Here is a 26,862-nt window from a genome sequence, read left to right as displayed (position 1 = left end):
ATAAATGTCATGTTCCCCAGGGTTTAAAGAAAGGCACTGCAGCTTTTGGATTCAGCAACGGATCTTTCAAGAAAACCGTGTGGAGTGATGACTCACTCCCCCCACGGTGGCTGCCCTCTAGCTCGTCCTTTAGGGGAAGCATGACCAACGGTCTGCTAGTACTTTTCTTTCCCTCTCTAAGAATTTCCTTAGGAAAGGAAAAAGTTAGCTTTCCTTTCTCTGCCCCTGAGTGCCCTGGCCTGCAGTACATGACCGGTCCTTGGCACAGAGTCACTCAGGGCTCATGGCAGATGCTTAGCAGTCACAGCCAGGAGCTGCGCAGTGTGGCAGCAGCTGAGATCCATACTGCAGCCTGAAAGTTGTGTTTCAGCTTGTAAGGCTATAAAGTCCCCTGTCCCCTCTCTCCTACGGGAGCCCTCAACAAGACAGATACCCGGTTTGGGCGGAGTGAGACCAGATCCAGCAGAGGCAAAGCTCGGTAAAGAGGGAGGAGCAGGAGGGGGAGAGGGAGGCGGCGGCACGGCGTCCCTTGGCAGCTCCGTGCATGCTGCGGCAGTGGCAACAGGAGCACCGAGTACCAGTTGCTCAACACTTGATCACTTTGCATTGCTCTTTCTCCTCCCTTAAGTGAATGTCCGTTTGGAGGGTACAGCTCCACAGAAGACAGGTGTGGCGGTGGTGGTGGAGGGTGTGTGGGGGCAGGTGGTGCGCGGGAGTTGGAACGTCCAGTGTGGGAAAGCAGAGGAGTGCCCACCAGGACGCCGATACCACTTGCCCTGGGGCGCTGCCTTCCGCTCTCGCCGGGGAGAAACCGGCAGTTTGTGAGGGCGACGGAGGGGGTCGTGTTTGTGGCGGTGGCGGCCCCTCGGGGGTCTTTGTCCCCTCGGAATAGACCGGGACTGCTGAGGGGAAGGGCCGGGGGCCCCGGCGGTTGCCATGGTGACTCAGGGTCGGCGGCTCCGCGCGGTGGAGACAAAGCCGCCAGCCCGCCAGCCCGCTGGCTCCTCGCGCGAGCTCCTCCTCCGCGGGCGCCTCCCTCCCAGGCGCCGCCGCGGCCCGAGCGGCTCCCGAGCCCTGCGCCGCCGCGGGCCAGGTAAGGCGAGCGCGCCCGCGGCCTGGGAGCGGTCGGTGGGGCGCCGGCGAGGGTGGGATCCGCCGGGCGGGTGCGGGGTCAGTGCCTGCGCGCGGCTGCGCATGAGTCCCCGGGGGCGCATCCCCACTGAGGAAACCGCCCGCGCCCGCCCCCGACGCCGCCGCCGCGGCCTCCCCCACGCAGGGGGCAGCCGCCAGCCCCGCAGTCCCGGACGGCGCCGGACCGTCCGCGCGCCCCGGGGAGAGGGGGCGGCAAACTTCGGGCGGAGCGGCGCCCGGGCCGGCGCGCGGAGCCTCCCTCCGGTCACCACGGGAGCCGCCGTCCTGGCACCACGGGAGCCGCCGTCCTGGCACCAAGTTGAGGGGCTGCGAGTCGAAGGCGGCTCCGGAGCCCGCGCGGCTGCACCTGCTCACTGGAGCTGCCCCTGAATTGTTTCTTTTCCTTCTTGGCATGCCATCGAGGCTTTTAGGGAGAAAAACAGGTATGAAAAGATTTACCTTTGGACTTTCATGTTTGACAGCTTATTCTCTTTGAGGAGGGCATGGGAGGGTAGTAGGAGGAACAAGAGAAAGATTTGTACAAATCTCTGAAAAGTGAGCCCATTCTTATGCCTGTGGCTGAAGCATTTTGAGGGGGCTTCTGAAGTTCGTTTGGATATTGAATCGAAGGACCTTTCTCTTTGGAAGGTGCAGTTGCACCTATAACTAGATGGTAAGGGTAGCCCGGTTTCCCCGGCCATCAAGACCAGAGTTTATACCAGGACCGATACTGCATGGCACCGATGCATTGCTTTTGTTTCTGGAAGGTATTGTGTTCATGCTCTAAGGAACTGGAAAATGCCTCGTGTTTTTATGTGTGGGGAGGCAATCCAAGGCACCTCTGGAGGCAGGTAGCTGGGCGGTGTTTGCATCGGTGTTTATGAGTGTGATGATGAGGACCACAATGCGGTTGCCAAGGGCATTGGGGCACTGGGTAGGGAGTTGCTCAAGTTACAGGTACCCCGGCCCTTTCTAAGTGGCCCCAAGCCTTGCAATCATTTCGTGATAATTACTTTGTTGCAGACTCGAAGCACAGATTTATTTTTTGGGTACTTAGACATCATCTTACATGTAATAATATGAAAGAAAGCAGTACATTTCCAGAAATACAGCTGATCAATTCAGAAGGAAATTGTATATATGTCAAGCTTTGTTTTAAATCAAATTGAACAGTATGAGATGTCGTATTGATAACTGGAAAAAGATCCAACGTATTAAATTGTATACCCAACTTAGTAAAATAATGTGCGAATTGGAATAGGTCAGTTAAAGAACTCTATATGGAATGCAAGAAATTATATTTGCTAGAAAGTAATTAATGAAAACAAACAGTAGCACGGATCATTTTGAATTGCAGTTAAGTTGATTGGAATTCTGGATATTGCAGTTACTTGAGGTGTCAGGCAAAGAGTGATTATCTAATATTCCTCTTCCCTCTTTTGGGATTTCAACACCTGTTAGCCTGCTGATTATTAGGTTTCTCAGTCTGTTCATATTTGCCAGCAATTCTAAGTAATGCCGCTTCATTAGAAGACTGTGTTGGAAACTGAAGTGTTGAAGTTGCAGTAACAGTTTGCAGGTTATTTCACATTTGGGTTTGGCTTGAAACTGAGTTTTACCTGTGAAAGATTCACAGATACTCTGCTAAACACTCTTTCATGACGGGAATGAAATGGTACATTGATTAAAATGAAGTAGATCTGTTTTGAGAAGATAAACAGGAGAGAAAAGTATTTTCTCACTTAAGCATGAAAGGGAAACAGGATATTGAAGCCTAGGCACATTATATAGACAGAATTTAGTTTCCTGTTTTTTACTATAAATAAATTATTATTTTTCTCTAAGGGACCAAAAGAACAGCTTTATTCAGATCTTTGTTAGCAAAACAAGTATTCAAGTAAAAGAACATGGTCCATGCTTTCAGCCAGATGAAACCCACACTGTGAGTTCTAGCCTAAACATGTATGTGGTGGCCCTTAATCTTGAGTGCTGAGGAATGGAGATATCCATTATGAATTTAGCGCAGTAAGGATGGGTACTTTGCCTTTGCTGCTAGCTCACACAAACACAACATTCAGTATAGTTTGGCTTCTTCCAAGCTGCATCATTTTCTGCCAAAAAATAAGTCAGTCCACAGAAATCAACAGTCATGTATTGCATGCACTGCTTTGGTGTAGTGGTTTATTTCTGAGAGCTCTGAAGCATGAAATGAAGCTTGTGTCAGTGCAGTGGAAAACAATAATCTGGCATGTTTATATGTGTTACTAGTGTTCTGAGGTAGGTGCATAACCAGATAACGAAAGAAAAAATACTATGATATCCGCAATATGTCCTTAGAAAATGCAAACAGAAAGTGTGCTTTCTGTCCTTCTTTTAGCCACCTTGTGGAAGTAGGCAGCGGCACTGCACATCCTCAGGTGTAAAATACTAGTCATCACTCTTGCTGTTTCGCAGGAGTAAGAGTCTCTTCCTGCATGTCTAGCTTACGAGTTTTAATTTTATGAAGTAAAACTAGCCCTAATTTTTGGTATAAGCTGTAATATATGGTCTGATAATTGTCACCACAGCTGTATTCTACCTGAAAGAATTCTGTAATTTAGTTTATGACTCATATCCAAAGGCATAAAAAGGAGCCACAAATATTCCTGTTTAAGTTAGAATTAATGTTATATTTGTGCCATGGAAAGTCAGTTGTTTGTAACCACGTAAGCCTGCATGGGCAGCCTAAAGCCACTGAAACCTTTATTGGCTGTTTCTAGGTCAACATTCTCTTGCAAATTCTAGTTGCACTGGGATAACATGATTACTGGTTGGTAATTTGGCATCTAGTGCAGTATGTTGCAGTATTTATAAAAGCATATTTGTGAAGGATGGTAGTTTTTAAAGGATTCCTTCATTACCAAAACACTTAGGTTTAGATTTGTGGCTGGGGAGAACAATGTGGCTCTGAGACCTCAAGACAAAATGCTGTAAATGTAAGGTATTGTTAACCGACCTGCTGTGCACAGTGGCTATTGATCAGAACTACTGTGCTGAGAAAAGGCACAGGAGACACATGGCTATTGTGATAGGATGTGGTGTTTAGTGACATGGATTTTTAATAGTGATTGATAGAAGCTGAAAAACTTTTACGGGCATGTGTTTCATTTTTCATATTTTCAATTAAAATGGAGATAAGCTGTCTTAAGCTGTTTGGTAAACCACAAGTGCTTGGGGAAAACTTATACTTTTATACAGTGTTGTGCATAATTTAAGTGATATAAACACAGTTTAAGGTAAACAATTGTTTTCCTTATGAGCCAGTTGTTTGTAACAGTTATATAATGTGGTTTTGGACATCAGTCAGCAAATGTTTATCACATGTTTCCTTCCATATAATCCGTATTGCTTGATGAAAGTCAACAGACCTCTTATAGTTGGGGACTTACTTGTTTTTCAACTATGAGCATTATTTATTTTATATGTAATTCTTTATGTATGACCCCAAATATTCTCCTTTGGTCTAGTTTTCAGCCTTCCTTTTTTTAAAAGTTACCAGTTAATTTTGTAATGTTTTTTTAAAAAAAGTTTTATATTTCCAGAGCTTATTTTAAAAATGATTTGGTTACCTTGTAATTTGATCAAAAAATAGTGTGCATAAAAAACACATTATAATGTTTATATTTCGCATTTTGGGTATTTATAGAGATGGCATGTTAGACAGTAGAATTTAGGATCCTGTTAGGTGATTGCTTATTTCCATACGTGGTTTGAACTCGATCCTTGTTGCTTTATCTTATAGTCAGTTGAACTGAAAACCAAAAAACTAGGAGGTGGAGGCAGCAGTGAGTTTAGAGGTGTTTAAGAGATCAGTATGTACTGACAGTCTGCTGGCATAGTGGCCAAAGGTGGTACAGGGGTGGGGGTGCTGTGGGGGTGGTAGGGAGGGCAGGGTCAGGAAGTCTGGGGCAGGAGGCTGGGAGACGGTGATGGCTCTAATAATCTCCTTAACACTTTATGGTCCAGACTCTAAAGCAAATTACCTGAGGTCTTTACCTAGTGACTATTTCTAAAGGCTGGCCAGTCCTACAACAGAGATGCTGGTGCTGGTCCTCGTCACTTGCCTCTGTTCTTCCTCACAATTAACTAAAAAGTGACTCTAGTGAATTGTGGTTTAAGTGAACTTTAAACATTGTAAACCACAAATTAAGGCCCAATAATAAAGTTTTTCTACATAGGTAATGTTATCTAATTGGTCAGGTACATGATTTGGATAATCAAGATGGCAATGGAACTATAAAATAAAGCTGTGTGTGTGGCTGACATATTTGATGTGTTTGAGTGAGTTGTGTGTTTCTGATCAGTACATTGTGAACCATCTTCCCTCTCCTATAGCTGTAGTCATTCAAGGCAGCCATGGTGTTTTACATAATTTGATCACTATGTGATGTGTCAGGCATACTTATACTGAAGAATTGTTGTTTACTCAAACTCTTGAATTTTAAATCTACAATAAAAGGTTTCTGTGTGGTCTTCTCTGGCATTTTTTCTTCCTGTATATTCGTTTCCTGAGACCTTGTTTAGTCTGATTGCAGTAATTTTCACTTCCAGCTCTTTTCTGTCTATCAAACCCTTATGAATTCTTCCCTATGGTCCAGACACTGTTCCAAGCACTTCAGAAATATCAGTTCTTTTAATCCTCACAACAACTCTTTGAGGTAGGTACTATTATCCCTATTTTATGAATGAGGAAACTGATATGATCTCTTTCCATTATGTTAACCTAAAGGTACACAAAATATGCCAGAATCATGGCTTTATGTCAATGAATGCAACAAGCTTTATTTTCTATTTACTGGTATGTACTAAGTATAGCAATAATGACACTAATTATTATGCTTGGGCTTTCCTCCCTCATCTTATTTTCTCTTTTTACTAAAAAGAAACAAAACCTAAAGTAAAACAAGAAACATTTCTTCATAGCATAATGTGACATGTACCAGTATTCTTTTCTGTACATAGAAACTAGAATAATTTATGAAAATGATATTTTCCAAAGGTAGTTTTTCTTTACTATTTGTATTCACGTATTAAAAGAATATCATCAGCCTTGCATATCTGCAGGTTCCACATCTGCAGATTTTATCTATTATGGATTGAAAATCTTTGGGAAAAAAAATACAACAATAAAAAATAGTGCAAATAAAAAACCCAGTCTAAGAACTATTTACATGGTATTTACATTGTATTAGGTGTTACAAGTAATCTATAGATGATTTAAAGTACATGGCAGATGCACAAAGGTTATATGCAAATACTATGCCATGTAATGTCAGGGACTTGAGCATCCTCAGATTTTGGTATCCTTAGGGGTCCTGGAGCCAAACTCCCTTCTGGTACTGAGGGGTGACTACATATTTTCTGTGGTATTGACCTTGCTATATACATGTAAATCTGCCTTGGTAATGTTGATTCCCTTTGCATTGCATCACAGGGTTATCCTCAATCCAGGCTCACCTGCTCCTTCCTAGGCTACCTCTTACATGTGCTAAGAACTAAGTGATACTCCCTTCTCACACCCTCCCAGTAGAAGTCTGTGCATGCTCCTCCTCTGAAATAACACATGTTCCTATTGTCTCCATAGAAGCATGATTAAGCATTTTAATTTCAGGAGCCTTATTTAAGTTATGTAAAAAGTAGAACTAAATAAGATAGATGTTCATAAAAGTGAGTAAACATAGTTCTGTAGGTTCTTTGAATAGTAAATATTATAATAGCTACCATTTATTAAGCATTTACTTGGTGCCAGGTACGCTATTAAGTATTCCACACAAGCTATCTCTTTTGATCATTGCCATAATTCTTGTTTTCTCATCTATAAAAAGCTAATAAACAGCTTATCCAAGATTGTAGAGAGTTGGTAGATTTAAAAACATGATTGATGTGGGTAAATCACAATCTGAATTTGACTATGATTGCTTTGTTAATTACCAGAAGACAAAGAATGCCTTCCTGCTGCAGTGAAGATGCTTTTGGGATTATGTTACTTGGAAAGAATGGCAGTTGAGGACTGCCTGGTGGAGCAGATTCAGAGTGGCAGGTATAGCTGGCTGAGGAGGAAGTAGTTCTCACGAGGTAGCCAAGAAAAAGACATCTTTGTTTACAATTATTGCTGCAGACCTCAGGTGGGCTTTTGGAGTAGAAGGAGGGAGAGAACGCCTATCCTCAAGTCTATTTTTGGAATAAAAAACAAAATTAAATGGAGTTATTGTCTATCTCCTGAATTTGTGTTTTGTTTTATACTGTGTTCTGGATTGTGAAATGAACAAGGACAAGGGCTACATGAGTGGTACAGGATGAAATGAAATGAAAAGTAACTCAATAAATGTCATATACCTCAGGCTAAATTCTCTGAGGGTCAGAGCAGCATGCTGTCTGTTACAGTGGGAGAGTTCTTTGTTTTAGGATGCTGGAGGTCTGGAGTGCAGTATCAGGGATGAAGTTAGAAGTCCGGAAAGATGCTTTCGTTTGGATTCCCTTGCACAACCTGAGGTTTCCTTGGAATTCCTGCTGCATACTTTTCTTGATAACTCCTGGGGGGAAAAAGGAATAAAAAGGAATAAGAGACTTAGAATCTTAATAGTATGGAATAAACCCACTTTTATGATCATCTAATTATTTTTGTCACTGTGAGCTTTTTTTCTTTTTTTTTGAGACAGAGTTTCGCTCTTGTTACCCAGGCTGGAGTGCAATGGCGCGATCTCGGCTCACCGCAACCTCCGCCTCCTGGGTTCAGGCAATTCTCCTGCCTCAGCCTCCCGAGTAGCTGGCATTACAGGCACGCGCCACCATGCCCAGCTAATTTTTTATATTTTTAGTAGAGATGGGGTTTCACCATGTTGACCAGGATGGTCTCGATCTCTTGACCTTGTGATCCACCCGCCTCAGTCTCCCAAAGTGCTGGGATTACAGGCATGAGCCACCGTGCCCGGGCTTTTTTTTTTTTTTTTTTAAATGTTCAAAGCCAATATGAGAAGCTAGACAGCCTGAATTTCAATACTGGCTCTACCACCTTTTAGCAATATGACCTTGAGGTAGCTGCCTCTGTGCCTTCATTTTATTGCTGCAATGGAAAGCATGCTCATATCCCCTTCAAATTCATATGTTGAAATTCTAACCCCCAAGGTGGTGGTATTAGAAGGTAGGGTCTTTGGGAGGTGATTAAGTCAAGAGGGTAGAGCCCTTATAAATAGTATTAGTGCCCCTGTAAAAGAGACCCCAGGGAGGTCATTGGCCCATTCTGCCAAGTGAGAACACAGTGAGAAGGCATCATCTGTGAACCAAGAAGTGGTCTGTTACCAGATAGCTAATCTGCCAGCACCTTGATCTTGGACTTCCCAGTTCCCAGAACAGTGCGAAAGAAATTTCTGTTGTTTATAAGCCATTCATTCACCTTATGGTGTTTTGTTATAGCAATCTGAACAGACTAAGACAATTACCTGTAAAGTGGAGACAATAATATTACTTCACTTGGTGATTGTGAGGATTAAATGAATTAATATTTCTAAAGTACTTAGTTTTTAAGGGTAAGTTTTGTGTGGAGAAAGGAAAAATTAACATTTAATTCATTTCAGGGAGAAACAAAGATCTAATTTTATTTAGGCCTTTAAGTTCAACTTGCATATCTTAATATTCTGTTTATATATCTGGTAAATATGAGCAGTCATCTTCACTTTGTCTAAACTTTGATTCAAATTGAACAGATTGAATTTCTTGAATTATCAGTCCCATTTAGAAACTTAGTTAAATTTCAAACCTTAAATATTTTAAATTGCACGTGTTACTTTAATGTATTGATTTTTCTATTTAGATAAATCACATGCTTATTGGGCAAATATATGACTGAAGTAAGTAAAACCTTACCAAATACTTAGGTTAGGTTCCTTTGAATATTTCATCACTTACAAAATTAATATTGTATAGACATAGTCAAACCCCTAAACATTTCAATCAAAATAAATTATATCTAAAATCTTTTACACATTTTGAACTAGAATCACAAGGCTCATCTGTCAGTTTGATGTCAGATTCTTTTAAATGTTAAAAACCTGACAATTGTTCACAGACTGTTCCAATTAATACAAGACATATTTCTAAACATTTCCATAAAGTAATAATTCAAGTCTGACTTTCTTCATCTCTATATTCAATTCTAAACCTTCTCTAGATTGGAGTCAGTTACCCATTAGAAGGAAGTTTATCATCTCAGATAAACTGAAGTTGCCATTCTAAGTGAACTTTAGTTATTCTACCATCCCATACTGATTTGAAATTGCTGTCTGACCATTTTATTTTTTTTTTTTGAGACAGAGTTTCGCTCTTGTTACCCAGGCTGGAGTGCAATGGCGCGATCTCAGCTCACTGCAACCTCCGCCACCTGGGTTCAGGCAATTCTCCTGCCTCAGCCTCCTGAGTAGCTGGGATTACAGGCACACACCACCATGCCCAGCTAATTTTTTGTATCTTTAGTAGAGATGGGGTTTCACCATGTTGACCTAGATGGTCTCGATCTCTTGACCTCGTGATCCACCCGCCTCGGCCTCCCAAAGTGCTGGGATTACAGGCTTGAGCCACCGCGCCCGGCCTGTCTGACCATTTTTTAATTAAAATATAGTTGCTTACTGATTACAGATTTAAGGCTTGCATACTGCATCTGGACAGCACACATTCTGGAGAATTCTTCCTGTGACACAGATGGACAGGCTTGGCTCTCCTGTGTAGACATCATAACAATAGGAAACTCAAAACTCTTCTTTTCAGATAGTGTTTTTTTAAATCCTTATACCACTGCTGTCCAATATATACTTTAATGTTATGGGTAGTGATATTAAAAAGTAAGAATTGGCCAGGTATGGGGCTCACACCTGGAGGCCATGGCAGGACGATCACTTGAGGCCAGGAGTTCAAGACCGGCTGGGCAACATAGTGAGATCTCATCTTTACAAAATTTCAAAAATTAGTGGGACACAGTGGTGCACACCTGTAGTCCCAGCTGCTCCGAAGGCTGAGGTAGGATGAGGCAGGAGGATTGCTTGAGCTCAGGAGTTGAGGCTTCCATGAGCCATGATTATTCCTCTGCACTCCAGTATGGGTGACAGAGCGACACTCTGCCCCTTAAAAAAAAAAAAAAAAAACAGAAAGAAAAAAGAAAAAGTAATTATTTTAAATAATGATTTTATTTTATCTAATATGTCCAAATTACCAAAATTTCAACATGTAATCAACATAGAAATTATTAATGAGATATTAAACATTTTCATTTTGCACAAACTATTTGGAATCTGGTATGCATTTTATACTTAGAGAACATCTCAATTTGGATGATGAATTTTCAGCAGTTAAAATGAGGCTGGGCACGGTGGTGGCTCATGCCTGTAATCCCAGCACTTTGTGGGGCTGAGGCCAGCACATCATCTGAAGCCAGCAGTTTGAGACCAGCCTGACCAACATGACAAAACCCCATCTCTGCTAAAAATACAAAAATTAGCTGGGGGTGATGGCATGTGCTTGTAATCCCAGCTACTCGGAAAGCTGAGGTGGGAGAATTGCTTGAACCTGGGAGGCAGAGGTTGCAGTGAGCCAAGATTACACCACTGCACTGCAGCCTGGGCAGCAGAGGGAGACTATCTCAAAAAAAGAAAGAAAAAAAAAAAATGTGGTCGTACCAAGAGAGTAATGTTGTATTTGCAGGAAAAAATAGTTTTCATTGTTTCAGTTTCTAAATTTAAATTAATTGAAATTAAATACAAATGTAAATTTTAGCTTCTTCGTTGCGCCAGCCACATTTCAAGTGCTCAGTAGCCAAACATGGCTAGTGGCTGCCATGTTGAACAGTGCAGTCCTAGACTTGATTCACAGTCACTCCTCACCCTGTCTCCTGTTGTTAGGGAGCCTTCTGTTGTGATGATGACTATACAGAAGGGCCAAGCCTGTCCCTCGATGTCAGCTTTAGGCTGTGCCCACCAGTGTTTCAACTTTCTTCTTTTGCTCCATTGGATTCTGCACTTCCCTCGCTCACAGTTATGTACTAGTTTTAATGACATCTGCTTGGTTAGAAAGGCATTTTAATTTAATTCCATTAGATCCAAATATTCCATACTTTTGCCTGTTTTTCTGAGTGACTTCTCCAGCAGTGTTTTTTGATGTGTTTACAGCAGTTGTAGTAGTTCCAAAGGTGGTGCCGTGGTAAGCTTATGCTATCTCTGTTTTGTCGTAGGTAGTTTGCCATTTAGATAGCATTACTAAGATTAAATTGTGATCCACTCGTGAGTTCTCAATGCTGGCTGGCAACCCTGCTCCTTTTTTCTAGTCTGTTCATTATTCTCCTGGCCTGGGCAGCCATTTCTGTCTTTTTTTTTTTTTTAGGTGGAGTCTCACTATGTTGCCCAGGCTGGAGTGCAGTGGTGTGATCTCAGCTCACTGCAACCTCTGCCTCCTGGGTTCAAGCAATTCTCCTGCCTCAGCCTTCTGAGTAGCTGGGTTTACAGGTGCATGCCACGACACCCAGCTGATTTTTGTATTTTTGGTAGAGACAGGGTTTCGCCATATTGGATAGGCTGATCTTGAACTCCTGACCTCGTGATCCACCTGCCTCGGCCTCCCAAAGTGCTGGGATTGCAGGCATGAGCCACCGTGTCCAGCCTATTTCTCTCTTCTTGTCTCCCCTCAAACTTGAGCCACCTTCCTGCTTACGCTCTGCAGATGTCCTTGCTCCCAGAGAACTTCCACAAGTATCCACCACTGCATCTGCCGCACTCCTGCTGCTTTGAACCCATTCGCATTACTGTCTCTCATGGGATCCTAAGAGGCTGAGTTCCTCTCTGATGCCACCTGCTCCCTTTGGAAATTGTGTGCCTTCCCCTCTTGTCCACTCACAGATAATCATCTTTCTGTATCATCAATTTTTCCCCACTATTGGATCATTTCCATCAGTTCCCAAACTGTAACATGAGCTAAACTATTGCTCATCTTAAAAAAAAAACAAAAACAAACCTTCATTGACCCCTATATTTTTCCTTAGCTTCTGCACCATTTCTCTGCTGTCCTTTATAGCAAAACTTCCCCCAAAGAGTTGTCTACACTGCCCTTTCCTATTTCTCTCCTATTCTTGAGCCTACTTCAGCTAGGCATTTGTACCCCCTACTCTGCTGAAAGTGCTTCATAGTGACCTCTTCCTTGGTATGTCCAGGATCAATTCTCAATCTTTTTCTCATCCAACCTATCAGAAACTTTGGACAGTTGATAAAACACTTCTTGGAAGATTTTTTCACTTGGTGTGTCTTGGTGATGATGCATTACAAGTCACCCTGAAACTCAGTAGCTCACATTTAATCTTTTGCTCATGGGTATCATAGTCCAGCTGCATTTCAGCTGATCTAGAATGAGTTTAGCTGGGTGGTTCTGCTCCAAGCTGTCGCTCAACTGGGATTGATTCCAGGCTATGGATTGGGTTCAGATCTGCTCTTCCTGTATTTATTCTGGGACTTGGGCTAAAGGGACTATAGCTGCCCAGAGTATGCTTTTGTTGTGGCAAATTATTGGAGTCAAAGAATAAAGTCAAACCACCTAAGCACACTGAGGGCCCCTTCTTTCATCTTGTCCACTAACATTTCCACTGGCCAAAGGAAGTCTCCTAGCCAGGCCTAATGTCAATGGGACAGGGAAGCATGCTCCATCTACATTGGGAAAGGAAAGGGAGTGAGTATTTGCTGAACAATACTGCACCATATCACACTTGACCTCCAGGATGTCTGTCTGTCTTGATTTTCTGCCCACCTCACTGGCTTCCCTACTTAGTATCCTTTACTGGTTTCTCCCATTCTCTTCAAACACTGCACCGCCTTTGAGTCTAGTCTTTGGATTCTTTCTTTTCTTTGTTTACTCCCATTTCCCAGGTCATCTCATCTTGTCTCATGACTCTAATACCATCTTATCTGGTGATGAATCTCAAATTCATATTTCCAGTAGAAAACTCTTCTCTTATTCCCACACTCATATGTTCTCTCAGATGTCTAACAGGCACTTCATACTCGGCACATCCACGAATGAACTCCTGGTTGCCTGTGCTGATACTTTCCCAACCTGGCCTCCCTGTTTTTCCCGTTTCAGTAAATGGCAACTTCACTGTCTGAATTGCTGAGAGGCCATAACTTTGGATCATCCTTCACGTCTCCCTTTCTTCCTCTCACACTTTAAACTGAATACATACATATCTGTTGACTCTGACTTCAAATGTGATGATTTCTCGTTACCCCCACCACACCACCCTCGCATAACCCACTACCATTTCTCTTTTGTTTTATTGCAGGCGCTTTCTAACTGGTCTCCTAGCTCTGCCCTTGATAGCCCGCAGTCTGTTTTCCAGAAACATCCTGTTGAATCTTAAATTAGATCTTATCACTTTTCTGCTCAAAAAACTTCAAGGCCAAAAGAAAACAAAATAACCCCTTTATTGACACCCTTCTCATTCAGGATAAACGGCAAAGTCAGTTCAAGGGCCTACAAACCCCTGCCGGCTCCCTGGCTGCCTGTGCTGTTCTCCCGTTGCTCACTGCACACCAGGCTTGCCCTTCTTTGAACATACCCAGCCTGCTCTTGCCTCCAGACTTTAGCGATGCTGTTCCTTTGCTTGGACTGCTCTTCCTGCAGATACCTAGAAGATTCACTCCCACCTTTCTTTTTTCTTTTTTAAAAATGTATTTATTTTTATTTTTTCTTCTTTTTTTCTCTGACTCCAGAAATCAGTACACTCCCTCCTTTCTTTCAGGGCTGTACTCAAATGTTACAGCCTTCCCTGAGTACTTGATAAAAAGTGATGATCTTCTTGTCTCCTGTACTCTCTGTCTCCCTTACATCTTTTCGTCCACAGCACCATTCTAATGTGGCACATATATTTGTCTTCCCTTTCCTCTGTTGTGTAAAAGCCATGAGGAGAGTGGCTCTGTTTTATTGCTATCATCTTCTCAGCCTGTAGAACAATGCCTGGAACGTAGTAAGTGCTTAATAAATATTTCTTGAATGAATAAAAGAACATTGTATGATGCCCGTTTCTAGCACAGGGGATTAGTTTTAGGGAAACTCCAGGATATAATAGAGTTTGAGATTTCCATAGTCAGGCTTCTGTCTACTTGGTGGTGGTGTCTTGCACTTGTCTCTGTAGCTTATTAATTGATCCCAGAAAATACTGTCCTCTCTTCTGGCAGGCTGATAAGAATGATTTATTTTGTAAAACTTAAGACATCTGTAATTACAGAGACATGACCATTTCCATGGTAGGAACTTTTTTAAATGGGTGAAGGCTTTTAATAAAAAATACTGTTTGGTTCCCTTCTTTTCTCAAGGCTTTGTAAAAATGGATATGACCCACTTGAAGATAATTTTTGAGACCTTGCTAATGTTAACATGAATTAGAATTTCTTAAGTGGAATTTTAGGGGGCTAAGAAATAAAAGGAAAACACCTAAGCCCCACTTATTTATCATCTTGAATTAGCAGTTCGCTTGCAGATACTTCAGTCCCGATGATAATAAAAGTCCTGAAAACATGGTGTTCCAAGAGTCAGAGGCTGCAAAATCAGGCATGTGATGCAAGTTGCCTAACTTCCTTAGCAAGCTTCACTTTATTACAAAGTGGGATACTAATAGTATCTGTTATAGGGACTTGTCTGAAGGACTAAAGGATTAAAGGAAGTATTATATGCATTTATTATTAGCTTATTTATTATGTTTGTTATTAGGTGTATAAGGTTGTTAGCTTGGAAAGATTATAATAGAAATATGTGATTGTATTTTTATACGAAAAGATGACATGACCTTCTTAGACATAAGATTTTCTTGTAAAGGGAATTGATTTAAAAAGGATTTTGTCATTCACCCCCCACATAAGTGATACCAGTTTTATCGGAGTTAAAGTGCATGATGATTAAAATGTCTGTTCTTGCAGCTGATACTGGTTTGTAGGTGGGGAACAGTAGGATTTAGTTCTACCTCTGAAAATTGGGCTGATATTGAATAGTTTGGAGAAAGATGAGAACAAATAAAATGATAGGATAAGGTAGGAATTTCCTTCTCCTGACAGATGACGACTGTATGAAGTTTTAAAGAGCGGATCGACAACTCTTTCTGTCAAAGCTATTATCTATGTGTAGTTCTGGAGGCGTCAATCCTGTACTTAGCCCATGACCTTTTTAGTTTTATAAGATCATATTTATTTATATAGCAGATGCAGGTACAATTAATGGTACACAATCAAAGAGGAGACCCAGGAGTTGATGGGTACCAAACTATAAAATCGGTGTAACAGTATACTATCACCTTGTAGAGTTATTGTTAGGATTAACAGTCGATGGATGGATTAAAACTATACAACATAAGTGGTAGCTGTCTGCCGTTTGGTTTATTTTTCCTCTATCACATGACCTCTTGTTTCAGACTTTTCCCGTAAGAGACAAAGACTTACACTTGAACGTCATTTTTAATAATTCCTTTAAAAATAATCCTGATGTTTTACCTTTTTTTCAAGATCTCTGGTTTTTAGTCAAAAAGTTCTTTATATTGCTTATCAGATATAGTCTTATGAAATATAATTAAAAACTGCATGTGAGTCATTTTAAAAAAAATATTTAATGGTGAAACATTAAAATGTCAGACATACTATAGCATTAACGATACCAAAATAAGTAGAGTCAGGATTTCCTATTAACTTAATCTGTAATAAACTCTAATCATTAAAGTGTTTCATAAACATTTTTCACATAGCAGTTTTTTTCTTAAAACAGATGGAATAATCTGTTGAGAATTAGTATAGAAAAATAAGAAAGATGAGTAAATTGTGGGGTTTACATGAAATATGTTGTAGTAGCTTCTAAATTGGATATATTTTATCTTATTTTTTATGCTTGATTTGTTTTTCGTGAAATAATTCTGAAGTTACACACATACACACACACACACACACACACACACACACGTCTCCTGTTTTCACCCCGACAGACAAGGTTATTAATTTCATTGTGTCATATTTGTCTTTTTATCCACACAGCTAAAAGAGCTCTCCTGACATCATCTCAGCTGTGCTGCTTTTTGCACTCTGAGCTCTAATCTCATGGGCCTTCATTTAGTCCCTCATAGGTGGCAGACTTTCTCCTGCCCTGCACAAACAAAATCCAAATAAATAAGAATATTAGCCGAGATAAATAAAATTCAGATAATTAAAATAAGGCAAATGAGTGGATGAGTACCTTAGGTTAAAAGGGAAAGTAATGTTTAAATTGGGATTTGAGTGACAAGAGAAGACTTGATCGAGAGCAGAGCATTTCAGACAGAATCACTGCAAAGGCCCTGAGGCAGACATAGAAAGCAGGAGAGTCATATGAAATGAGGTTAGAAAGAAAAGGGGTGGCTAGACTGCTCCAGATTTTGTTATTCAGACTAAGGACTTGGCTTTTATTCTATGTGCAATAGGAAGCCATTGGAGGACTTTGTAGAGGTGGTCTGGGAAAGATGGGAGTAATTTGGTTAACATTTTAGGAATACTCTTCCATGTAGAGAATGGAACTACATGGAAGATGTAAGGAGACAAGATGAATACCAGGGAGACTTGTTAGAAGCCAATTTTAATAGTACAGGTGAAAGGTGGTGTATTTACAACAATTTTAATTTTACACTTATTTATGTGATAGATTGATACCATCCTCACTAGACTGTAAGCTCCAACAGGGAAGAAAGAATGTCTTTTTTTCTTTCTTTCTTTGCTTAAAGTTGTAATCCCAGTGTTGTATTCCCAGATGTAGTCCCTGTATGTTGATTTAACTGTCAATTCAGCATTTTCCATATTTCACACATAGAAGATACATGTATGTATCGTGACCAAAGTAATTACTGTAGCTAGCAGGAAAATATTCTTAAAGTCAGAATATCAAGGCCTTTATTCAGATATTCAGATTAGAGTTGGAAGTCCTTCACTATGATTCTGACAGTGGAAGGACTGCAAGCCACATATTAATAAGTAGATGGTATTTTCACAGGAAATCAGAACATTTGATGATTCAAAAAGATAGCACATTAATTATAACCATATGATGTCACTGAAACTGTTGAAATTGTTATGCCTTCAACAATTTGATAATATATGGATAGAAAAGCTACTCAGCAATGTATCTTACATTGAATATATACAAAAGATGTTAAAAATAAGACATGATTCATTTGAGATAGACCTCACTTATTATAATGGGGCATTAGAAATGGGTTATGCTATTGATACAATTTTGGTGCATGTATTAGTCCATTCTCACATTGCTATAAGGAACTACTTGAGAGTGGGTAATTTATGAAGAAAAGAGATTTAATTGACTCACAGTTCTGCAGGCTGTACAGGAAGCATGGCTGGAGAGGCCCCAGGAAACTTACAATCATGGCAGAAGGCAAAGGGGAAGGAGACACATTTTACACAGTCAGAGCAGGGAGGAGGAAGAAAGATGGGAGAGGTGCCACACACTTTCAAACAACCAGACCTCCTGAGAACTCTATCATGAGACAGCACTATGGGGATGGTGCCAAACCTTTAGAAACCACCCCTTGATACAATCACCTACCACCAGGCCCCACCTCCAATATTGGAAATTGTAATTCAACATGAGATTTGGGTGGGGACACAGAGCCAAACCTTATCAGTAAGGAGCTAGCAACATAAAAAATTTAATGTTTTCCCTTTCCCAGTCTTTATGGACAATGATGGAAGAGTTGGAAATCTGTAAACAGCTTTATGTCAACAATTGGACACATAAATAGGAGAAGCTTAAAGCATTTTAGAATTCAGGAGACTATCTCTACCGAGATTCAGTTATTTGGTCTGCAGTAAATTTAAATGGTTGTGGTTGATTGGTCTATAAATATAAAATTTTCTGCCACAGACAGTTTAAAAAGGAGAAAATTTAGACAGCTCTTGTAAAAATCTCAAAGAGTAGGAAATTTCTTAAGTAACACTGTGCTTGGCACTAATGACTCAAAGATGAACAAATCAGGTGTAGCTGTACCCTCCTGAGGCTAACAGAAGAAGTTACAGGTAAGTGTCTGGTCATTACACAAGTGTGTGCCATGATGGGGAATATATATGTTGCCTGTGGAGTCTGTAGGAGGGACATCCAAGCAAGATTTGAGATTTGGGAATTAATTGATTTCTATACTGGATGAAGGATAACCCAGGCAAGCGGGCAAGTATAGGACAGTTTGGGGTGGTAAGGGTAGGTAAAAGAGTTATAAGGAGGGAACTGGGCATCATAAAATCCATTTGAGATAATGTGGCTTCTTTTGGAGAGTAAAAAGAGTTGGAGAGGCGATGGAGTGAGGTCAGGGAGGAGAAAGGCGTAAGAGATGTGGCTGATGAGGTAGACAGAGGCCAGATAAGGAAGATGTTAACATATTTTAAACAGGGGAGTAAATGATCAAATTTGAGTTTTAGAAAGTCTCTCATGGTGTTGCCTATAGACTTTTCACAATCACATTTCTTTACCTGTTTTGTGTTGTATGTATCTTTTATTTTTAGATACATTGTTATTGAAGGTTAACATTAACATACATCATATAGGGAAGTGCACGAGTCATAAGGATGTATAGCTTTTTTTTTGAGATGGAGTCTTGCTCTGTCACCAGGCTAAATTGCAGTGACGTGATCTTGGCTCACTGCAATCTCTGCCTCTCGGGTTCAAGGGATTCCCCTGCCTCAGCCTCCCAATTAGCTGGAACTACAGGCACACACCACCACACCCAGCTAATTTTTTGTATTTTAGTAGAGACAAGTTTTCACCATGTTGGCCAGGATGGTCTTTATCTCCTGACCTCATGATCCACCCGCCTCAGCCTCCGAAAGTGCTGGGATTACAGGCATGAGCCACTGAGCCCAGCTGATATATAGCTTTTATATATTTTCAAGTGAGTCCACCCTGTGTACCCACTACTCACATAAAAAAATAGAAGATTACTGTCGCCCCCCATCCTTCCTTTGCCTTTTTTCAATTATTACCTGTCCCTCAAAGGTGACCCATAGTCTGAATTCTAACACTGTTGATTAGTTTTGCCCATTTTAGAACTTTATACAAATGGAATCAGGCAGTGTATACTTTATGTGTGTATGATAACTTTCACCAACTATTTGTTTGGGATGTTCATCCCTCCTGCTGGATATAGTAATGTTTTCTTGTTGCTCTCATTTTGGTATAGTATTTCATTATTGCCTCTAGCACAATTTTTAAAATCATTTACTGTTGATAGACATTGGGTTGTTCCCATTTTCAGCTATTACATATAGTGCTGCTATAAACATTTTTATACGTGTGTATGTGAGCATTTCTGTTGTGCATCTGTGTAGAAGTAGAAAGGACACAGGTTGTATCATTTAGCTGCGATACTGTTGTCAAACAATTGCCAAACAGTTGTCCAAGCGGTTATATCAGTGACATTCTCGACATCAGTGTATGAAAGTTCTAGTTGTTTCTCATTCTTGCTCATAGTCGGTATTGCCAGTCATAGTGGCAGATGAAAAGTGATATCTTATTGTAGTTTTTATTTGTCTTTCCTAATAAGTGATGTTGAGCAGTTTTTCAGGTTTTATTAGCCATTTGGATAGCCTCTTCCATGAAATGCCAGTTCAAATATTTTTTTTATTAAAGAGGATTGTCTTTTTCTTATTGACTTTTATGAAGTTCTTTATTTTTTCTAGATAAAAGTCCTTTGTGTGATATGTGTTGCAGAATTTTTCCACACAATGGATTGCTTTTAGCTCTTATAATTTTTCAAACAGAAATTTTTAATTTTAATGAACTCATTTATACATCTTCTTTTAATATTAGTACTTTTTGTATCTTCTTTAAGATTTTTTCTTCTGCCCCAAGATCATGAACATATTCTCTTGTGCTACCAAGAAATTGTATTGTTTTAGTTCACATTTAGATCTATAACCCCTTTGAATTGATTTTTGTGTATGGTGTGAGGTAAGGGTCAAGTTGATGTTTATCTATGTAAATATCCTGTTGACCCAGCATTATTTATTGAAAAAATTATCCCTTCTCCATTGAATTGCCATGGTGTCTTTTTCATAAAAATAAGTAATCATGTGTTTGTGAATCTCTGTCTGGATTCTGTATTTTGTTCTTATGATGGATTTGTCTAATAAAGTGTCTTATGTAATCCCAGCACTTTGGGAGGCTGGAGCAGGTGGATCACCTGTGGTCAGAAGTTTGAAATCAGCCTGGCAACATGGTGAAACCCTGTCTCTACTAAAAATACAAACATTAGCCAGGCATGGTGGTTCATGCCTGTAATCCCAGCTACTTGGGTGGCTTGAACCCAGGAGGCAGAGGTTGCAGTGATCCAAGACTGCACTATTGCACTTCAGTCTTGGCAACAAGAGCGAGACTCCATTTCAAAAAAATGAAAAAAAAAGTGCCTTACAATGATGTAATCCTGATATCAGGTAGTATACGTTCTTCAGTTTTGTTTTTTGTCTTGATTTTCTTTTAGCACATTTTTAGTGTTTGGCATTTACATACAAATTTTAGGATCATCCTGTCAGTGTCCACAAACAACCTGATAGATTTTGACTGGAATTGCAGTGACTCTGTAGATCAGTTTGGGACAGTTGACATCTTTATAATATTGAATCTTCCAATCAATGAACATAGTAAGCTTTCCATTTAATTATGTTGTCTTTAGTTTCTCTGATGTTTTGAAGTTCTCTCTGTAGTATTCTTGTACTTCTTTCATTAGATTGGTTCTTTTTGTTGTTATTGCAAATGCCATATTTATTTATTTATTTTTTGCATTTTAGGTTTTGGGGTACATGTGAAGAACATGCAAGATAGTTCCATAGGTACACACGTGGCAGTGTGATTTGCTGCCCTCCTCCCCTTCACCTATATCTGGCATTTCTCCCCATATCTCTCCCCATCTCCCCACCTCCCGCTGTCCCTCCCCTATTCCCCCCAACAGACCCCAGTGTGTAGTGCTCCCCTCCCTGTGTCCATGCGTGCTCATTGTTCAACACCCACCTATGAGTGAGAATATATGGTATTTCCTTTTCTGTTCTTGTGTCAGTTTGCTGAGAATGATGGTCTCCAGGTTCATCCATGTCCCTACAAAGGACACGAACTCATCGTTTTTGATTGCTGCATAATATCCCATGGTGTATACGTGCCACATTTTCCCTATCCAGTTTATCATCAATGGGCAGCAAATGCCATCTTTTGAAATTTCACCTTGTAATTTTTGTTTCTTGTGTATTTAAATGCATTTTTTATCTTGACCTTGATTCTAGGGATTTTGCTACATTCACTTCTTAATAACTTATTTGTAGAATGATTTGGATTTTCTATGTGCATAATCACCTTACGTGATGGATAAAGAGCTTTTTTCTTTCTTGTCTGGTTCTTATATCTTTCATTTTTTTTTATTGCCTCATTGCTCTGGCGATGACCTCAGTTATAATTTTGAATAGAAGTGATGATAGCATGTATTTTGTCTTATTTCCAATTTCAGGGGGAAAGCATTCAGTATTTAAAATATGGCTCTTGCTTAGAAGTGTTGTTGAAACCTTTTTATCAATTAAGAAAATTCTCCTATTTCTAATTCATGGATATTTTAATTATGAACCTGTGTTGAGTTTTAGCAAATACTTTTCTCCATTTATTAAGATGATCATAGGATTTGTTTCTCCTTTATTTTGTCAACATCATAATCACATTTTTTAAAAAGTTAGAACAGTTTTGCATTTCTATCATAAATTCAACTGATATGCTATCATTTTAGTATTTTGTTAGACTCAATTTGGTGATATTTTGGTTAAGAATTTGTCTATGTTTGGGAGAGAGATTGGCCTGTGCTTTTCCTTTTTATGTAATGAGCTTGCCTTGTTTTGGTTAGTATATGCTAGTCTCAGAAAATTAGTTGGGAAGTGTTCCCTTTTCTTGTCCAGTTCTCTGGAAGAGTTTGGTATTAGTTCTTCCTCATGTGTTTGGAAAAAATTCATCAGTGAAGCCACCCTAGACCAGAATTTTCTTTGTAGGAAAGTTTTAAATTATACATATGATTATATTAATGTAGACCTATTCATATTTTAGAAATATCTTTTTGTGTCCTTGGTCATTTGAGTTTTTTAAGAAATCTATTGAGGGGAATAGGGGAGGGACAGCGGGCGCAGGGGGAGCTGGGGAGGGATAGCCTGGGGAGAAATGCCAAATGTGGGTGAAGGGGAGGAAGGCAGCAAAACACACTGCCATGTGTGTACCTATGCAGCAAAACACACTGCCATGTGTGTACCTATGCAACTATCTTGCATGTTCTGCACATGTACCCCAAAACCTAAAATGCAATTAAAAAAAAAAGAAAGAAATTTGGTCATTTAATCTGTATTTTCAAAGTATAAGTGAAAGTTGATAAAATTCTCTTAATTTTTAAAAAATGTGTTAAGTGTCTGAGTAGTGCCTCCCTTGTCATTCTCTATGTTGACAATCTATGCCTCTTTTTCCCTCCTTGATCAGTCTTGCCTGGGGTTTATAAAATTTATTATTTTATCAGTGAACTTATTTTGACTTTTTTTTTGCTATTGTATGCTTATTTTCTAATTCATTAATTTCTGTTCATAGTTTGTTCTTTCCTATTATTTTTGGCTTTAGTATTGTTTTTTCTAGCTTTGTGAAAATGATTAGATTATTGATTTTCAACTTTTCTAACATATGCATTCAAAGCTCTGCATTTTCCTTAAGCATGACTTTAATAGTATCCTCTTGAATTCTGTCACATTTTTTTCTGCTCAAAATATTTAAAAATAGCCATGTGTTTTTTTCTTTGACCACAAGTTATTAGACATTTACTTAATTTCCAATGGTTTAGGATATTCTAAAAATCTTTTTGTTGATTTCTAACTTAATCCAGCTATTGTCAAATAACATGCTATTAATATTTTAGTCTCTTCTGATATTTTTGAGACTATTCTTATGGCCTGGCTATGATTATTTTTACTAAGTGATAGACATGCACTTGAATAGACTGTATGGTACATTCTGTAGTTGTAGTTGCAGCATTTGGTGCACATAGATTGGGTCAAATTCATTAATTGTATTGATCAAAGTGTCTACAGTTTTTTGGTCTGCTTATTCTGTCAATTATTGGAAAGGATAAGCAAAATCTCTCACTATGATGATGAATTTTTCTACATCTTTTCATCATATATAATTTGAGGATATGTTATTAGGGACACATAAGTTTATAACTATTAGAATTCCTTGGTGTCTTGGACCCCTTTATAGCTATGAAATGCCTCTCTGTAGCTCATAATGGTTCTTGACTTACTGTCTACAGGTTTTACAGCAGTATATCCCAGCTCTCCTTTGTCGGTTGGTTAGTGTTTGCATGGTATATTTTTTATATACTTTAAATTTCCTGACTCTTATTTTTAGTTGTTTCTTTTATAAGCAGCATATAGTTGGTTTTTGTTTACTTATCTCACCTGACAGTCTTTGGAGCAGCTAATAGTTTATTTACATTTAAAGTACTTGATAATAGAATTGGGTTTAAACTTCCCATTGTACTGTTTGTTTTCTAACTGTCTTAACTGTGCTTTGTTCTTCTTTTCTTCTTGCCTTTAAAAAAATTAATAAAGCAATTTTAATTCAGTTTTCTTCTCTCTTTTCTTGTTATAGATCTTGTTGTTACTCTTTTGGCTGTCATCCTAGAGATTATAGCATCCATTTGTCACTTATGAATATACTTTAAATTAGTATTTTCATCCTTCCCTGATAATACAGCATTATTAAATCCTTTGACTCTATAAACCCCCTGCTCTTTTTGGAATTGTTTATCATTTAATTTCACAATGAATAAAATAATGTGATACATTATTATTGCTGTTTTATGCAATTAGTATATATCTATATTTATTATTTATTTTCATTCCTTCATGTAAGTCTATGTTTCCCTTTGGGATTATTTTCTTTCTGCTGGAAGAACTCCCTTTAGTATTTCTTTCTATTTTCATCTGTTTGAAACTATCTTGTCTTAATTTTTGAAGCATACTTTTGCTGCATGTAGAATTCTAGGTTGTCAGTTTCTTTCAGTACTTTAAAGATATAATTTAATTTTCTCTGTTTTCCATTATTTTGTTGAGAAATCAGCTGTCAGTCTCACTTTGGTACTTTGGAGGTTATGTGCCTTTTTCCTCTGCTAAACATTTTTTCTTTGTCTTTGGTATTGAGGAGTTCTATTATGATGTGCCGAGGCACTTTTTCTTTACTGTTTATCCTGCTTGGGGATCATAGAGGTTCTTGAATCAGTTTTAGAATATTCTTTAATTTTTAAATCATTTTTTGAGACAGAGTCTTGCTCTGTGGCCCAGGCTGGAGTACAGTGGTGTGATTGCAGCTCACTGCAACTTCTGCCTCCCAGGGCTCAGGTGATCCTCCTGCCTCAGCCTCCTGAGTAGCTGGGACCAACTGCAGGCATGTGCCACCACGTGCAGCTAGTTTTTGTATTTTCAGTAGAGATGAGGTTTTACTGTGTTGGCCAGGCTGATCTCAAACTCCTGACCTCAACTGATCCACTCGCCATGGCCGGGATTACAGGTATGAGCCACTGTACCTAGCCAGTTTTAGAATACTCTTGGCAATTATCTCATCAAATAGTATTTCTTCTGGTCTTATCACCTTCCTCCTCTCCTAGAAGTACAATTTTATATCACTTAGACTTTTTCACCTTGTTCTATTAGACTCCTAAACTCTTTTTCCTATTTTCCATTGTATTTTTTCCCTCTTTATGTTAGCTTGGAAATTTTCTAATGACCTATCTTTCAATTCACTAATCTCATCTTTTTTTTTTTTTTTCTGAGATGGAGTCTTGCTCTTGTTGCCTGGGCTAAACTGCAGTGGCATGATCTCGGCTCACTGCAACCTCCACCTCTTGGGTTCAAGTGATTCTCCTGCCTCAGCCTCCTGAGTACCTGGAATTACAGGTGTGCACCACCACACCCCAGCTAATTTTTGTATTTTTAGTAGAGACGGGGTTTCACCATTTTGGCCAGGCTGGTCTTGAACTTCTGACCTTGTGATCCACCCACCTCAGCCTCCCAAAGTGCTGGGATTGTAGGCATGAGCCACTGCGCCTGGCCAATGTTCTCATCTTCTATTCAGTTCTTATTTTCATTTTATTTTGTTAGAGCTTTATGTAAATATAACTTATACAACATAAAATTCACCCATTGTAGGTGTAGCATTCAATGGTGTGACTTAAATTCACAGAGTTCTGCAACCATTACCCCATTCCACTTTCAGAACATTTTTTTGGCCTCCAAGGTTCTCCAGCATTCATCTGCAGTGAATCTCTGCTCCTGCTTTTAAGTTTAGGCAACTATTGTTTTCATAAATTTGCCTTTTCTACTGATTTAACATGAATTGAGTCATAAAATATGTAGTGTTCTGCTTATGGTTCTTTCACTTAACACGATGTTTGTGAGGCTTATGAAGCTTTCCATATTGGAGCATAGATTGATATTTCTTTTTGTTGCTGAAGAGTTTTATATGGATATACCGCAGTCTGTTTATCCATTCATCAGTTAATGAAAATTATCTTGTTATTGGTTACCATGAATAATATTGCCATGAAAATTTACTGAAGTTTTAGTGTAGATATGTATTTTTATTTTTATTTTCTCTTGGGTAATTCCTAGGAGTGAAATTGCTGGATTTTATGGCCATAGTGGAGTACTATGAATGATACTTCCATTAAAATTCATGTAAATCTTCATGTGAACATGTATTTTAATTTTCTCTTGGGTAATTCCTAAGGGTGGAATTACTGAGTCATATGGTAGAAGTGCTTAACTCTGTAAGCAACTGCTAAACTACTTTCCAAAGTAGCTATAACATTTTACATTCCCACCAGTGATCTATGAATGTTCTAGTTTCTTTACATCCTTGTCAACAGTTGTTTATTACAGCCATTCTAGTGGGTATGTAGAGTGTAATTTGTGATCTCATTTGCATTTCTCTAATAACTAGTGATGTTGAGTACCTTTTTACGTGCTTTTTAGCCACTTACTAGTTTTGTTTGATTGAATATTCAGGTCGTTTGCCAATTTTTAAATTAAATTGTATTCTTATTGACATTTAATAGTATTTTATATATTCTGGCTCCAAAATCTTTACTAAATGTATGATTTGCAAATGTTTTTCCCTGTCCATGTCTAGTCTTATTTTCTTATTAGTGTTTTCTTTTGAAGTACAAAAGCTTTTTAATTTTAATATATTCCAATTTATTAATATATTCTTCTATGGCATGCTTTTAGTGTTGTATCTAACAACTTGTTTCCTAATCTGAGGTTGCAAAATTTTACATATCTTTTTCTAGAAATTTTACAGGTTTTGCTATTACATTTATATCCGTGACCTACTTAGAGTTAGTTTTTGTGTACAGTATAAGGTGATGGTTTACTTATCTATCTTTATTTATTTTTTGGCATATGTATAATATGCCAAAATTTTCCTGCAGTACTTGTTGAAGACTACCATTTCCTTATTGAATTGTCTTAGCATCTTTATTAAAAATAAATAGACAATAAATATAAGTGTTTCTGGGCTTTCAGTTCTGTTCTGTTCTATCTACCTACCTATCTGTCTATCCATCCTTACCCTATTATACTTTACTCTTAT

General features: G+C 39.0%; 2 protein-coding genes across 13 annotated transcripts in view; both read left to right on the top strand.

Moving 5' to 3' along the window:
* Positions 1-318: 318 nt before the first annotated feature.
* RNF182 (ring finger protein 182) overlaps positions 319-26,862 on the top strand; it is a 72,347-nt gene continuing 45,803 nt past the window's right edge. Inside the window, exon 1 of one of the 3 annotated variants that reach the window (XM_035294866.3) lies at positions 319-478. The gene's annotated coding sequence lies outside the window, so the exon portion shown is untranslated. Of the gene's footprint in view, positions 479-531; positions 1,094-26,862 lie in introns of those variants that run through there. The other 2 variants (XM_035294864.3, XM_035294865.3) reach the window with 2 other exon arrangements.
* Positions 922-26,862, top strand: part of LOC108591112 (uncharacterized) — a 147,120-nt gene continuing 121,179 nt past the window's right edge. For all 10 annotated transcript variants that reach the window (XM_078368320.1, XM_078368323.1, XM_078368322.1 and 7 more), the window contains exon 1: positions 922-1,574. In XM_078368320.1, coding sequence (XP_078224446.1) covers positions 937-1,521 — 585 coding nt within the window. In that variant the 5' untranslated portion in view covers positions 922-936 and the 3' untranslated portion in view covers positions 1,522-1,574. The remainder of the gene's footprint in view (positions 1,575-26,862) is intronic.

The sequence above is a fragment of the Callithrix jacchus genome, chromosome 4 (assembly GCF_049354715.1).
Source record: "Callithrix jacchus isolate 240 chromosome 4, calJac240_pri, whole genome shotgun sequence".
Classification (NCBI taxonomy): Eukaryota; Metazoa; Chordata; class Mammalia; order Primates; family Cebidae; genus Callithrix; species Callithrix jacchus.
This window is presented reverse-complemented; position numbering and strand designations above follow the sequence as displayed.